This window comes from Sphaeramia orbicularis, chromosome 24 (genome assembly GCF_902148855.1).
Source record: "Sphaeramia orbicularis chromosome 24, fSphaOr1.1, whole genome shotgun sequence".
Classification (NCBI taxonomy): Eukaryota; Metazoa; Chordata; class Actinopteri; order Kurtiformes; family Apogonidae; genus Sphaeramia; species Sphaeramia orbicularis.
This window is the reverse complement of record NC_043979.1, coordinates 45,728,605-45,746,085: the sequence shown is the minus strand read 5'-3', so window position 1 is coordinate 45,746,085 and position 17,481 is coordinate 45,728,605. Positions and strand designations below refer to the sequence as shown.

Genomic DNA, 17,481 nt, shown 5'->3' with positions numbered 1-17,481 from the left:
CTCTGAGTCATTTTAGAAGCAAATATAACAATTTAAACCAAACTGACCAATGCAATGATATTTATCCCAAAATAAAACCCTATTCTGACGTTTATCATGCTTGTTTTGTAGAAGAAACACCTGAATTCAACATGTCCCAATACTTTTGTCCATATAGTGTATATTCAAGATAATTTGAGCAGTCAAGCATTAATCTTGATTTTGTGATGTGTGATGTGTTGAACTAATCTGACATAACTCCTGTCTATTACTACCTATTATTACGAAAACTGATAAATACGGTTACACAGTATCAGATAATAGCATCTAAAACCAGAAGATAAAACAAATGCTCCTGCAGGATTCTGTTGGGCTTCTGTAAAATGGCTGACAGTCTGGTTTTGACCAACTCTATATGTAAAGTGTCATGAGATAACTTTTGTCATGATTTGGTGCTAAATAAATAAAATTTGATTGATTGATTGACAAATGAAAGTCACACACGTGTATTAACCCTTTCATGCATGAATTATGAGAACCTTAGTCAATATTTTTTTTTGAGTGTTTTTGTTCCTCTTTAGGCATGAAAAAAAACAATACAAATTATTATTATTTTTTTTATGAACCTATTTTTCATGGAGTCACAAAAATGTCCACTCAGCTGGACACCATTCATTTAATTTTTGAAGCAAAGGAACATGTATTTAAAATTCATCATCAGAAAGTGATATACTGTGTGAAAACTGTGACATAAAAACATTTTTGATGCCGCTAATTGCTAAATTGCTACTGTTTTCTCACATTTTACCATACTCTAATATTAGTTAATACTCATTTCATGGAGATAATATCCTCCTGAGACCCAGGAATTTGACAGTTTTAGCTTTTTTTTTTTACATTAAAAAATTGTCTTGATTGGAAACTGCATAATGCAACAGTTTTTTTCAGATACATTTTAAAATAATTTTAATTATTGATTGATTTTTTAATGGAATGTTCTTTGTAATGCACAGCATTTTGAGTAAAACTGTCAAACTTTTGTCCCCTACAGAGGACAAAATGCATTGCTGGGTCTCAGGAGGATATGCAAAAAAAAAAAAAAAATTGTTTCAGAAAACTATTAATTACAGGCTAATAACAATTAGCAACTGATTTCTACTAAAACATGTTAGTGCAGATCAGGTTTATCATGAGCAGCAAAGTTACAGTAATTGTATGAACTGCAGTGTTTGGGAGGATGCATAAACGTCCACTGTGCTGGCTGATAGGGAACTAAAACAATAAAACCCATGAATATACAAATGAACAGCTGTGGAATAGGTGTCCACTGTAGTGACCACTGTGCATGAAAGGGTTAAAAACCAATGTAATGATATTCATCCCATAATATAAAACTATATTCTAACATTAGTTTTTATTGTTTTGTATCCCAGACCCATGTTAGAAAAGAAACACCTGAATTCAACATGTCCACATACTTTTGTCCACATATAAATGAATGAATGAATGAATGAATGAATGAATGAATTTATTTTGGTTTTACATCAATCATTGTACTCAGTGCATCAATTGTAATAAACATAAAAACCAAAAAAGGAATAGGCTAGAAACAAAAGCTTATTTTTTGCCTATCCTTTTCAGCTAATACACTGTTTACATCAACTTAAATGTGTACAGCATCGAGCATTCACACCATAATAATAACAAATAAAGAAATAAAAAAAGTCAACAACAAAAACACATCGACCATCTCAATTCAATATTTCTGAATAATTTAAACTTAAAGTACTCTTTTTTTTTTTCCAACTATATTTGTTGAACATTTTCAAAGAACACAACAGACATTATATCAATTTGTAACAGTCAATGCACAATCAAGAATGACATATCTGACTGTCAACACCCATCCCTTCCCACCCACCCAACCCACAGGCCAAAAAATAAATAAATAAATAAAAAATAAGGAAAAACATAAAAGGAAATCAAAAACAGAAACCATAAATAATGATAAAGGAACTCAAATCATTAAAAAAAAGATAGTATAGTATAGTATAGTACACAGAAGTACTCTTTTTTATTATTATTATTTTTTTTTTTTTTTAAACTTCGCCAAACATGTGGATAACTTAAGTGCATCATAACCCCTTTAGCCCTATCGTCCCGCGCGCGGGACTAAAAAATGATATTAATATTCATCTACTATAAAAATAGAATAAATCAGGACAATGGATGTTTTTTTCAACTTTAGCTCAAAGTTTAGACCCTAATGTTAATAAAAGTACATCAAAAGTGTATTTTAGTGCAAACTTTAATGTTCAAACATGATTTTTAATCTTTGTGGGGTGAAATATACGCTATTAAAAATATCCGACACGAACAATTAATTTGTGCATATCATCGTCTATCCAGCCGAAAAAAAAAAAAAAAAAAAAAACAGGCGAGGATAAAAAATTCTAATTTCTCTTTTAGTTTGTTCCACTTTACTCAGACAGAGTAATAGATACAATATTTTAGACAATGGGACTAGAGTCTGTGAGCTCTGTAAATGTCCACAGACACCAAGAACATCCATATGAACCTTATTATTGTGAAGGAATTCTTCATTTACTTTGGGTTTGTCTGTTTAGGCGTTTTTCCCTGAAAATATGGTCAGGGTTAAACAGGATAAGGTCCATCCCATAATTTCACCCCCACATTCCCAGTTCATCTAGACTTCACATCAGCCCCCACTCTAGTCCACTCACACATATCCAAATCTCTGAAATTCGAATTACTCTTTCTTAATTCCAAGAAACCACGCCTGATCTTTGCAACAACACTATTTTTATCCTTCATGTTCCATATGCCTATTTAGAAACAATTCTTTATACCTCTTTTAAAATACATTTATGTTTGTGCTTATAGTACAATGTATGTATGTTTGTCCACATACCATACCATACCATACCATACCATACCATACCATACACCATACCATACCATACACCATACCATACACCATACCATACCATACACCATACCATACCATACACCATACCATACACCATACCATACCATATACCATACCATACACCATACCATACCATACACCATACCATACCATACACCATACCATACCATACCATACCATACACCATACCATACCATACCATACACCATACCATACCATACCATACACCATACCATACCATACACCATACCATACACCATACCATACCATACACCATACCATACCATACACCATACCATACACCATACCATACCATACACCATACCATACACCATACCATACCATACCATACACCATACCATACCATACACCATACCATACCATACCATACCATAAACCATACCATACCATACCATACCATACCATACCATACCATACACCATACCATACCATACACCATACCATACACCATACCATACCATACACCATACCATACCATACCATACACCATACCATACCATACCATACCATACCATACACCATACCATACCATACCATACCATACCATAAACCATACCATACCATACACCATACCATACCATACCATACACCATACCATACCATACACCATACCATACCATACCATACCATACCATACCATACCATACCATACCATACCATACCATACCATACACCATACCATACCATACACCATACCATACCATACACCATACCATACCATACCATACCATAAACCATACCATACCATACCATACACCATACCATACCATACACCATACCATACCATACACCCATACCATACCATACCATACCATACCATACCATACCATACCATACCATACCATACCATACCATACCATACCATACCATACACCATACACCATACCATACCATAAACCATACCATACCATACCATACCATACCATACACCATACCATACCATACCATAAACCATACCATACCATACCATACACCATACCATACACCATACCATAATCCATACCATACCATACACCATACCATACCATACCATACCATACCATACCATACCATACCATACCATACCATACCATAAACCATACCATACCATACCATACCATACCATACCATACCATACACCATACCATACCATACCATACACCATACCACACCATAAACCATACCATACCATACCATACCATACACCATACCATACCATACCGTACCGTACCATACCATACCATAAACCATACCATACCATACACCATACCATACCATAAACCATACCATACCATACCATACCATACCATACCATACCATACCATACCATACCATACCATACCATACCAACGTTATTTATAAAGCACTTGAAGAACTTCACAGCAGGCCAAAGTGCCGTACACCAAACATAAAACAAGGGATTAAATAAGTAAATAAAACTAGTGAACACACAGGGTGTTAAGTGGGCTAAGAACAACAAAATACAACCATCATAAAAACAAAGACAAATTAAAATCTGTTAAAAACAGCATAAAAAAACCAGACATGTCACTCACTGATTAAAAGCTAATGAGAAAAAGTACGTTTTTAGATGTGATTTAAAGACAGGTGCAGACTGAGCCTGTCTAACAACTAAGGGCAACTGGTTCCACTACATAGTTTGTATACTGTGACATATATTCAGATGTAAACAGATGGATGCTTTTTAGGATCCAATCTACTATTACTGAATCATTTGTTTTAGTTTTGTGCTGACAGAGCCTTCACTCTCCTTTTCTGGTTCTGTCTTATAAGGAAATGACCTCATTCTGTCGATGTTTGCCTTTTTTTTTTTTTATCTGATCCATTTATTAGATCAGTTTATAAAAAAAACTGCTGCCCGATCATAATGATAAGGTGATTACCGCTTTAGATATTAGGAACTGTCACTCAGCTCATTTTATCTTCCTTTCTTCTCAGCTGTTCAGTCTACATGACATGTCAACACAAAACACACACACACACACACACACACACACACACACACACACATACACACTGGTCTAATACAGCCTGGACCAGATTGCTACAATAGCGTCATAAATTGTAATGGCCAGACTGGCCTTGATTAAACACCGTCTTATCTGCAGCTCGTGTGCTTTCTGAATAAACACTGGTGTGTGTACGTGAACAAACACTGAACATGTGGTGAGTCTCAGAGCCGCTCAAACACACACACACACACACACACACACACACACACACACACATTCATCCTAAAGGTCAAACGATGGAAGGGGAGGGGTCACAGCAAATACTGAGGTGTAAATACTTCATTAGGAACCAGTCAGTGTGTGAACGGAGGATCCAAAACAGGTCATCACCAACAATAGAAGACTGTACGAGATCATCTTACAAATATTCAAAATGATCAGAATCCAGATTCAGTTCAATTTGATCATATTTGGGACAAATGGATCAAGTTTGTATCCTGTAGCTGCCCAGAAAGTGTATCACTCCTCTAAAAAGGTCCTCTTTTTTATAATCTCCCTGTATTTTTTCTTTGTTTGATGTTTTTCTGCATAAACATGTAATCTTCAAAGAACCCAGAGGTATTGTAACGCTATGAATGTTTTTAAGTGAGAAATATTCAAACTGTAAGCACCCAGTTCATATGTTCCGTTTTTTTTTTTTTTTTTTTGCACGTTTATATGTATACAATAAGAAATACCAAAAGGCTCTATTAGATAACATATGTATGAATGGTAATGTTGAAGATATTTTGTCACCTTTTTCAACAAGAACAAAAGAAAAGAAAGAAAAAAAACAGGTCATCACTAATGCACTATGTGGACAAAAGTATGTGGACATGTTGAATTCAGGTGTTTCTTTTCTAACGGGGTCTGGGATACAAACAATAATGAAAAATGTCCGAATATAGTTTGTATTATGGGATAGTATCAGTGCAACACTGCAAGAAACATACAACAACAGAAAAAAAAGACCCGTACAATTAACAAGTAGCTATTGACACAGTACTGTGGCACAAAATATGGGTTTGTCTATCACCACCGAGCCAATCAGCGCCCTTGTTCTATGATGTGTAGACTGGTAACCTGTCCCCCTGCTGACACAGACCTGTGGTGATACAGCTGGCCTTAGATAGCAAATAGGTCCGAGTTAAGGACAGTGGAGAATTAGTTCAGTAGGTAAACCTTTGGACTGAAGACCAAGGTTTGATTCCCAGTCAAAGCACTAATTTCTTCTGAAAGTTTTCAGTTGGGGGAGGGGGGGGGGGGGCAGCGTAAGGTGCTGGTAGGTAAATCCACTATTGATATAAATCAGCCACTGGGTCAACATTCAGACTGTGGAATCTGCCGTATCTAACATGTAGCTCCGCCCACCTCCTCCAGCCTCAATCTCACTGACTGCACAGAGCAAAGAACACCATAAAACAACATACAGAGTATTTACAACAATAATTGCTATTCTATACAATAATAATTTGTCATTTCTTCAGTTGCGACAGTATTGTGGTAGTAAAATGCACAGAAGAATGAACTAAAGTATACTTCATATATGAGCACAGTACTGTGGCAACAAGAGGAGAATGAATAAAAAAAAGAGGATAATGAGTTCATGGAACCGCATCCATAACTGGCTCTGGTACAAATGCTAACATTTGATTGGCTCTGTGGTACTAGACAAACCCACATTTCACAGTACTGTGGCAGTGTCACTGGCAGTAGACACTGCCTAAAATTAAATTAAATGAAGAGAAGTCAAAAACACATGATGAAATGTTCATTTAAGGCTGATGGTTGTTGGACTTTAAGGCCTGAAGTGTCTGTTTTTGATCATCTGTTTGATTTCCTTCTTCTGGGTGTTGTGGGTCTGGGGTCCACACAGGGTCCTTCCACCTGATCCGGATGCTGTTGGACGAATACATCCTACTGGCTCTGGAAACCCAGTTCAACAACGACAAAGAGCAGGATCTGCAGAACCTCCTGGACAAGTACATGAAGAACGCAGGTACTGGACTGGACAGCACACGAGCACACAACATGTTCACAATGTGTTTACAACATGTGTACATGTTTACAACATGTTCACAACATGTTCACAACGTGTTTACAACATGTTTACATGTTTACAACATGTTCACAACATGTTTACAATGTGTTTACAACATGTTTACAACATGTTCACAACATGTTTACAATGTGTTTACAACATGTTTACATGTTTACAACATGTTCACAACATGTTTACAATGTGTTTACAACATGTTTACAACAGCAGCAGAATGAGCTCAGATGTTCATGTTCTTGGAAATAAATACAGAGAAATCCTTAAATTTCCAAGGTGATTTTATTCAGTGACAGAACCAGTACAGATGTAAATATACACTGAAGACATTAACAGTGAAGGATGTCCAACTGGTTTTAGTTCAGGATCACATACAGACCAGTATGATCCCAGATGGGTGGGACTAGTGGTCTAATATTTGCATATTGGAGCCTTTGGTGGGCCGTATGTTTGACCCCCTGTACCAAGGTTATTATTGTTAACGATAACTGACGAAATGACGAAAACTAGAATTGAAAAAACATTTTCGTTAACGGAAGTAAATAAAAAGTGTAGTTAAAAGAAAAAATGATAACTAACTGAAACTGTATTGTGTGTTTACAAAACTAACTAAAACAAAAAAAATTATGGATAAAATTCCCTTAGTTTTCGTCTTTGTCAACGTCAGATTGATACGAAAGCAATTTATTTCACTCTAGCAATTTTCTCTGCAGGCACCATATGATATTTAAAGGTCCGTCACTTGTGGTTTCCGGTCGTCTTCTGGTCCCCACTCTACCTGGAAACATGGAGACTAAAGTTGGGAGAAAGCAGCAGAGTCCTGTCTGGGATTTATTTGAATACGACGACAGAGAAGAAGAGAAAAGATATAATAAAACTAAAACTAATACTAGAACTAAACCAAAACTAAGCATTTAGAAAAAAACGAAAAATAACTAAAACTTGCAAACCTGCTCTAAAAACTAATTAAAATGAGCTGAATTAGAGAAAAAAAGTCAAACCTAAATAAAACTAAACTGTAGTGAAAAATCCAAAACTCTTAGAGCCTTGGTCTGTACTAACACATGGAATGGGACTCAATCGCAGCTGCTTTACTGAGTTTCTTTCGTCCAAACATCTGTTGGTTTCTGTTTTTTTCAGATGCCAGTAAAGCCGCCTTCATGGCCTCGCCCAGTTCCTGCTTCCTGGCCAATCGCAACAAGGCCGGCGCTGCCACCGACCAATCAGTGAAGAACGAGTCTCTGGGAGAACACGCCTACATGTCTCTGTCCACCAATCAGCAGCAAAGTCTGGAGGCCGGTACCGGGGTCTACCAGGGGTCTGACCCAGCAGGGTTCACCATCACAGGTAAGACCTCCCACTGGTCCGGTGGATTACAGAGGCCACGCCCCTTTGGTCGGTTCAGATCAGTTTAATCCAATGAAGTCGAAGCATCAGACGATGACGATAAACAGACGACAAACTGCAATTTACAGCACTTCCATTCTCCTCCTCCCCCTCCTCTTCGTCCTCCTTTCCCTCCTCTTCTTCCTCTCCCTCTTCTTCTCCTCCTCCTCTTCCTCCCCCTCCTCTTTCACTTCTTCTTCCTCTTCCTCATACTCCTTCACTTCCTTCACCCCTTCCTCCCCCTCCCCTTCCTCCCCCCCCTCCCCTTCTTCATCATCCTCCTTTCCCTCCTCCTCTTCTTCCTCTTTGACCCCCCCTTCTTCCTCTTCCTCCCCCCTCTTCCTCCTCTACCTCCTCATCTTCCTTCTCTACCTCCTCCTTTCCCTCCTCCTCTTTTTCCTCTCCTCCTCCTCTTCCTCCTCCTCCTCTTCCACCTCCTCCTCTCCTTCCTCTTCCTCATACTCCTCCTCTTCCTTCACCTCCTCCTCTTCGTCCTTCTTCTCCTCCTCCTCTTCCTCCTCCTCCTTTTCCTCCTCTACCTCCTCCTCTTCCTCCTCCTCTTCTTCATCCCCCTCTTCCTCCCCTTCTTCATCATCCTCCTTTCCCTCCTCCTCTTCTTCCTCTTTGACCTCCCTTTTTCCTCTTCCTCCTCCACCTCTTCCTCCTCTTCTTTCTCCTCCTCCTCCCCCTCTTCCTCTCCCTCTTCCTCCTCCTCGTCCTCCCCCTCCTCCCCCTCTTTGTCATCCTCCTTTCCCTCCTCCTCTTCTTCCTCTTTGACCCCCCCTTCCTCCTTCTTCCTCCTCCTCCTCTTCCTCCTCCACCTCCTCCTCCTCTTCTTCCTCCTCTTCTTTCTCCTCCTCCTCCCCCTCTTCTTCTTCCTCCTCTTCTTCTTCCTCTTCTTTCTCCTCCTCCTCCCCCTCCTCCCCCTCCTCCTCCACCTCCTCCTGTCTCAGGGGCTCAGGTGGACTTCTCCCAGGTCAGCGGACCCCTCATGACTCCGCCCATCTCTCCGGCGGCGCTGGTTCACCGAGGCTCCGTCATCAACCAGGGTCCGATGGCAGGACGACCCCTGACTTCCTCCTCCTCCTCCTCTTCCTCCTCCACCTCCTCCTCTTCCTCCTGCCTGTCTTCTCTCAGTGCCTTGACCCAGCCCAGCCCCTGCTCCTCGTACCCGGAGACCCTGTACCACTGCTTACCTCAGACCAGCTCCGCCTACTTCCCTCCGGTCAGCGCATCCTCCACCTCCAACTACCAAACTGGTCTCAGGTCAGCTCTTCAGTCGTTCACTACTGTTATTGTATCCAAATGTTGAAATTACACACATTATTTACAGTTTCTGCCTCAATGAACACCAAGTATACTGAAAATTCTGGACATTCCACATTTTTTTAATCTATAATAGGGATGGAACGATTACCGGTACAACGATAAACCGTGGTAAAATTACAGACAGTTAGTATTACCGTTTAAATTCTAATTATCATGATAACTGTGTTTGATTACCGCACTTTTCCGGAGAAAACGCCTCTGTAAAGATCTGCTTTTATGGCAAATATTTGAGTATAGTTTTAATTTATTACAATTTTGATTTTATATACTTCATATTTGGAACTAATATTCACTTTTAAAGTCTTTGAAAAGGTTCGTTAAGCATCTGTGTGTTATTTATGCAATAAATTATAAACATTTTTCAAATCGGATTTTATACATATATTTTTTGTGTGTTTTCTGGCCTTTTATGTTTTTATAATAGGTTAAAGTGAAAAAAATAATAGGCAGATGAGATAGATGAAATTGTGTGAAAAAAAAGATCCCAAACATGGGTATAGTAAACATTTGTTTATATAGTATATAAAGGCAAAATCAAAAGGACTGAAAAACAGACAAAATAGCCTCAGACCACTAAGGGTTAATATTTGAATGTTTCTGCAACAGAAAGTGCATTGTGCCAATTATTTATTTATTTATTTATTTTCAAAATACCACTTGGTTAAATTATTTCAGTGTGTGTATTAGTACTTTTTGAACATTTTGAGCACTATTTCAATAATACCGCAATAATAATGATAACTGTGATAATTTTGGTCACAGTAACCATGATATGAAATTTTTATTTTTATTTATCTTATCTTACCTTATCTTATCTTGTTTTGTCTTGTCTTGTCTTGTCTTGTCTTATCTTATCTTATCTTAAAACCCTGATGTGACCTCACCTGTCTGAAGTTCTGCTGTCTTTGTCCAGACCTCAGACCCAGACCCAGTGTCTGTCCTCGGTCCAGTCCCAGGCCTCCTCGTTGGGGTACCCCCTCTCTCGTTACCCCTCCTTCAACGACCAGCATCTGACCAAAGACATCTTCTACGGTCATCACCACCCGTCTCTTCATCACTCCTCCTCCTCCTCGTCCTCTAACTGCCTGACCCCTTACGGCTCTGTGGTCCGGTCCACATCCAGCTACGGCTCCGCCTCAGATCCGGTTCAGGCTGATCAGGGCCTGGACCCTCAGATCCTGGACTCAGCAGAGGGTTTTGGCTTCGTCGGGGCTGGACTGAACCCTCCAGGGGGTGGGTGTCAGGGGTCGTACTCTGCAGCAGCGCACGGTGGCGGTAAGGACGCTTCAGGAAATAAACCAGACCGGGGCCAGGTATTAGTCCAGGTTAACGACAAAATACAGAATTAAAAGGAAAAAAAAACAACAAGTATTTCTATTTGATTTAATAGTTCTGCTCTGATGGGCTCACTTCTCTGATAAACACAAATACAGGTCAATCTGGATATATATTGACTATTTAACTCTTTTCAAAACACTATTATTATTATTATTATTTCAAATGGACATGGACTTTAATGTAGTTTTGTTTGCATTATTCAACATCTTAAAACACTGTTTGTTTTACTTACTGTAGTATCACCAGCTGTTAGTTTCTGCAAATAAATTCCCTAAATTATAATATTTTGGGAGGAATTTAAGGCAAATATTGCATCATCTCAATACAAATGTTCATTTTACTTAAACACACATATATAAATAGTTGAACATTATGAATATTATGTATGTCCTGCAGCATATGTTAGAATTCTTAAGAAAACCAGTCCTTATATTATAATATTATGACATCAGTGTGCTCTTTACATCCACCTTTTTACACTTTCATAAACTTATAACTGAAAACTGAGAAAACTAAAGCCAAGATACAAGTATGATATCTCACTGGAAACACAACATCTTCTACTGTCTTCAACTGTATTTTTTTGACATATGGCTAAAACAGAACCTACATTAACATGACTCATTAACATTTTTTTTTTTGCTCGAAAATATGTCAAATTTGAGTAACAATAACTAGGATATTCTTTATGCCAGATAAAATTACATCACAATACATATCAAACATATCATATCACAATATAAAAACTTTTAAAAGCTACAGTGTTTTGCAAAAAATATATATAAATCGTCAAAAATACACAAAAGATATGATTATTTTTGAGGATGACACAGAACTCTTGGCATCGCAACAAAGTGAGACATCTGTCCACAGCTCATTCATAGATGATCTTTGGCCTCCTCCGGCCAAAAAACCTAAAAGCAACATGATTGGCTGAAAACCTGAATGATTGACATCTAATATAACGAATGAGCGCTTGTTCTGCTATGAGGCGTAGAAACTGGACAAAGCCCATTGGTCTACCAAAGGGGGGCGCTTGATGAACTTTACAGATTGTCCTAGAATAGAAGCTGAACTACAAAAGGTGAGCGTGCCGCCATTTTGCAGGTGAAAAGGTGAGAAAATCGAACACATCCCAGTAACTTTCAAAATGGCCGGCGGGAAATCGGAGTTCGTCATGGATTTTATTTTTATGAAGCAATTAGCGAGAAGGCAGCATATTTTTTCACATGGAATGCTTTGTTGAAGAAAATTCGGATTTTTCTAAACTGTGGACCCTTATGGACAAAAAGAATACGCATAATCCCGAATAGACACATTTTCTGACTTAATGAGGCTCCGTGAGGTAAGATCACAGGTGTTTTTCTATTTTACCCTGTTAGCTTTGCTGGTAAATTCGAGTTAATTGTCCTTTAATGGTCATGATTTTGATAAAATTACCCATATAGTGAAATTATGGAGAACCTAACCTTTTTTACTTATGTGCAGGATGCCTATATTGACACAGACATTGTATTTATCACTTAAACATTGTGGTGGGTGGACTTTTGGTTTAGGGGTTGTCGGTGACTCTGTGGGTGTTCAGGGTCTTTTCTGGTTCTTTTACATTTTTATTTTAATCATTTTTTCTGCTGCTCACACAAACTTTATCCACTCAGAAAATGAAAAACTGCATCAACGGTTTGAACAAAAAGTGTCAATCAAGAACCAGGGCCTGGCCACACCCATCACAGGCCCCGCCCCCTCTCTCTGATTGACTATAAAAAAAAAAACAACAACCTTTATTGTAACTTTAACATACTTTTATTAAATTAGACTGTAAACATTCACGTTTCACCAACACACTAACGCATCAACATGCCAACAGGTCAGATTCTTCACACATTAACCTTTCACTTTTTAAAAAAAATTTTTTAAATAGGTTTTTAAATCACTTTAATATGTGTCATTTTTGTGTCATTGTTATTTATATATTTATGTCTTATTTTAACCCTTTCATGCATGAATTATGAGAACCTTAGTCAAGATATTTTTCCTGAGTGTTTTTTATTCCCCTTTAAGTATGAAAAAAACAATGCAATCAAGTTTTTTTTTTTTTTTTTTTTTTTACCTCTGCCAAGGAACGGCGGAGGTTATGTTGGCATCGAGGTTTGTCTGTTTGTTACCAAGATAACTCAAAAGTTGATGGACGGATCTGGATGAAATTTTCAGGAAAAGTTGATACTGGCACAAGGAACAAATGATTACATTTTGGTGGTGATGAGGTGGGGGTCTGATCTGCCTTGGCGGAGGTCTGCGCTCTCCAAGTGCTATTCTAGTTTTTTTTTTTTTTTTCAAAGGAGTTACAAAAATGTCCACTTAGCCGGACGCCATGCATTTAATTTTTGAAGCAAAGAAACATACATTTAAAACGTAATATCAGAAAATGATAGGAAAACTATCCAATTAAACATTTTTAATGCTGCTAATTAGATGTTTTCCCACATTTTAACATACTCTAATACTAGTTATTGTTCACTTCATGGAGATAATGTGTAAAACAAAGACAAAAAAAACTGTTGTGTTTGTTGATTACACTAACACATGTCACTGCAGATCAGGTTTATCAAGAACAGCATAGTTACAGTAACGGTATGAATTACACTGTTTGGGATGGTACATAAGTGTCCACTGTTATATGGCTGATATGGAACTAAAACAACAAAACCCATGAATATACAAGAGAACAACTGTAAAATAGCTCTAATGACGTTAATTGTCTTCTGTTAATGTAATTATACTTTTCTTTTTTGTTTTGTTCAGACAAAAGACCTGCTTGATGTTACTGTAGAGCAGGTAACATCTAAAAACTATACCTTGTCTGAACAAAAAAAAAAAGGAAAGTATAATTAGCTTCGAATAGCTGTCCACTGTAGTGACCACTAAGCATGAAAGGGTTAACATAATGACACTCTTCTGCATCTGGTTAATTATTTGAAGTATCTTTATATTTAGCTTAATTCTAAACTATTAAAACACATTAACCATTAACGATAGTTTTACTCAAAATGCTGTCTGCCATCGTACTCAACCCATTATAGTTTACTGCCATGTCCGTCAGAATTCATCTAGTTCTACATATTATTTGTAAAGTCCTGTATCTGTAATATTTTCACCATAATTTTGGGAATAAAAAAGCCAAAACTGGGTTTAAGAGTTAAACATTTAAGATTCAGGGAAACTTTCTGTGATCATTTAATGTACATATACCTGGCAAAAATATATTTGTTGAATTTTCATGATGACAGATGAGTCTTATTATTGCTCTGTCAAAATAAAGAAAATGTACATTACTTTACATCAAAATTATGCCGGATTAATGTTGACTTAATACAATACTGTAAAAGTCAGTGCTCAAACTACATGTGAATTATTAACATGTCATTGAAAACCCAAACTTTCCTCCTCCTGCAGGTTACTATGGCAACAGCAGCTACCTGGACAGCCAGCGGATGACGTCACTGGTCGACCAACATGTGTCCGTCATCAGCAGCGTCGGCAGTCTGCGTCCTTTCCCTTCGACGTACTCCGAAGTCCATGACCCGCTGAACATCCTGGACGAACCGGGGACGGAAAACGAGCGCAGGGTTTTCACAGAGGCTGAAACTGCAGCAGGTGAGAAACAAAGTGGTTTATGGATGAAAGGAGGAGGAGGGGTGATGTTTGGATCTGAACCAAAGACATGAGGAGATCCACTAGGACCCCAGATAAGGGTCCCTGTCTCTTATTTAAATCTTTTGTTTGGCATGGATGGGTGTTGACCTCTACACCCTGTAGCAAGGCTTCGATTCCATGGCAACAGCTCAGTTAGGATGTGATGGTCATGGCCAAACTTTAGTCTGGTTAACCATCAAATAGTTTGGTTTTACCATCTTTTAGATTTGTTTTTGCCAAATGTTTGATTATCTTTTAGTTTTAGTGTCTTTTTTTTGCTGGTTTTACCAACTTCTAGTCTGTTTGAACATATTTGAACTTTTACCATGTTTTAGTTTAGATGTGCCTGTCACTCTGGAACAGGGTCAGTCTGGACTCCTCAGACCATTGATCCATAACTTGTTGCTGATGAAACATATTAATCACTGCAGTAATGATTCAATGGAAGGTTTTGAACTGTTCACGGAGTTAAATCCAGGTTGTGACCGTATCTTCACAGTTTCATCTTCCTGTTTTATTTTATGCTCCTAACTGGGGGTTTAGACTTCCATCTACTATAGGTAACACAGTATTGATTATTGATTATAGTTTAACTCAGTAGTGTTAGGAAAACAGGAGGAGCAGAATTTTACAAAAGCAAAAGTGGGACTTTTAACAAAAATGTACAAAGTGTTTCACAGTGAAAGCATGAGCAGATAAAAGAACGATAAAAGAAATCCATAAAAGTTCATTAAATAAACATAAAAAAAGATAAATAGGCACAAAAAGTCTGATAAACGAAGGAAATGTAGATTCTGGGATTTACCTTCCTGAGACCCAGGAAAGTGAAAGTTTTGCTTTTGTACATTAAATATTGCCTTGATTGAAATGGCATAATGCAAACAGTTTATTCAGATTTATTTTATCAGATTTTATTTTATTTTTTTAAAGTAAAGGTGTAAAACTCATTGAAATGCATTCCTGGGTCTTTAGGAGGATTTGATAATGAAATGAGGTAAATCATTTCTGTTACTGTATCACTTTTTTTTAAAACCTTCATATGTTCTATATAGTCCATCTGTATAGAGTTAAGACTGTAAGAAATGTGCATATGTGAAACAGTTAAAGCATCATTTCCCTGGCTCCGCCCTCAGATCACCCGCTGCCGTCGTCAGGCTCTGCCCCCTGCATGTTCGGCGTTTCTCTCCGTTCACAGTCGCAGGATGTCCCTCATGTCGCAGCAGCGCGTGGCGTCCTCGTCGGAGGTTCACGACCTGGTGTCGTCGCTCCCTCCCATCAACACCGTCTTCATGGGCGCCGGAGGAGTCCAGTGACGGCGAAGACACGCCCCCTCCCATGTATGTATGAGCACAGTAGAACCAGGACTAGTGACGCCCGCAGGACCCTCCCCACAAAGGCAGATGAATCGGAGTAAATATATTTATTATGTTGTTTATATGGATTATTAATTTAACACATATTCTCTGCATCATAACCTTTTCAGTTGTGGAGTCGGATATTTATTTGTAGATGATGCTGAGGGCTTCCGCTTGTTCTTTGTGCAGATAAAGTGGTGTTTTCTGACGGTTTAAAGCATTTTACACACCGGCCAGAGGAATACTAAGTCTGTTAAGTACTGCTAATGTCAGGAAGTAACTTGAGTGAAATGACTTGTGTAAAAATCTACTCAAATAAAACTAAAAAGTAATTTATTTTAAATTTCCTCTGAGTAAATGTTACTTTTTCATGTTTTTCTATTGTCCAATAAATGTTGGATTTCATTACTTTTAGTCTTAAACTCCACTTCAAGTTCAACTTTAACTCCAACATATGCATGGTTCTGGAAATTAAAGTCAGAAAGTGGCTTAAAACAAGAATGTGAGGCAGGAGTAGTTCGCGGAAATCCGTAAAACAGAGAATCGCAAGACATTTATGCAGAACCATTTGAGGGTTAGTTTGAGTTTTTCTACTGGTTTGTTCTTCTTTCCTGAAAATCTGTATCTGTTTACACAAACGCTATATTTTGGATATTTTCTCCTCTTTTTGATACTGTCAATGAGTCTTCTCCCACAAGGAACAGAAACCCTGAAGTTATCTTTAACCTATAAAGACCTAGTGCTGATGTTCTAAAACTGATAAAAACAGATATACATTAAAAGGATAAATAGCATCTGAAACACAACTGGAAGATAAAACAAAAGTCACACACTTATATTAAAAGCCAGTGCAAATAGGTGCAATAGGTATAAAATATCTATCTCCTATAAATTTTGTGTATTTCTTCACTTATTTAATGAGTTTAAGACACAAAATGGAAAAAGAAAGCAGGCAACCAGATATTTCAGTAACAGATTATGTTAAAATAAGCAAAAAGTCAGTGTGTCACTTCTGATGGAAGAGGATTAGGGCCACTGGAAAAAAAAAAAAAAAGAAAGTTCATATATATATTTTTTATTTTTCTCAGAAAAAAGTCAGAATTCTACGGAAGAGGATTAGGACCACTGGGAAAAATTGAAATAAAAATTAAGGTCCAATACGTTTTTTTTATTATTATTCAGAGAAAAAAGTAAGAATTATGAGAAAAAAGTCAGAATTCTGAGATCAAAGTCAGAATTCTGGCTTTTTTCTCAGAAGTCTGAATTATTTTTCTGACATTCAGGGAGAGAGTCACTTGCTTTACGGCATGCAGGAGGAGTACAGCAGGCTGTCAAAGACAGATGTAGGTGACTTTTTACACATTCGAGGGGTTCCAGAGGAAG

The 17,481-nt window shown here is 37.7% G+C and overlaps 1 protein-coding gene across 1 annotated transcript in view; it reads left to right on the top strand.

The window, feature by feature from the left end:
- Nucleotides 1–16,056, top strand: part of LOC115415316 (DNA-binding protein RFX6-like) — a 98,668-nt gene extending 82,612 nt beyond the window's left edge. Inside the window, 7 exon segments of the mRNA XM_030128843.1 lie at nt 6,818–6,940; nt 8,138–8,344; nt 9,337–9,649; nt 10,626–10,984; nt 14,504–14,716; nt 15,877–15,947; nt 15,949–16,056. Of these exon segments, the coding sequence (XP_029984703.1) occupies nt 6,818–6,940; nt 8,138–8,344; nt 9,337–9,649; nt 10,626–10,984; nt 14,504–14,716; nt 15,877–15,947; nt 15,949–16,056 (1,394 nt within the window).
- The last annotated feature ends 1,425 nt before the right edge of the window (nt 16,057–17,481 follow it).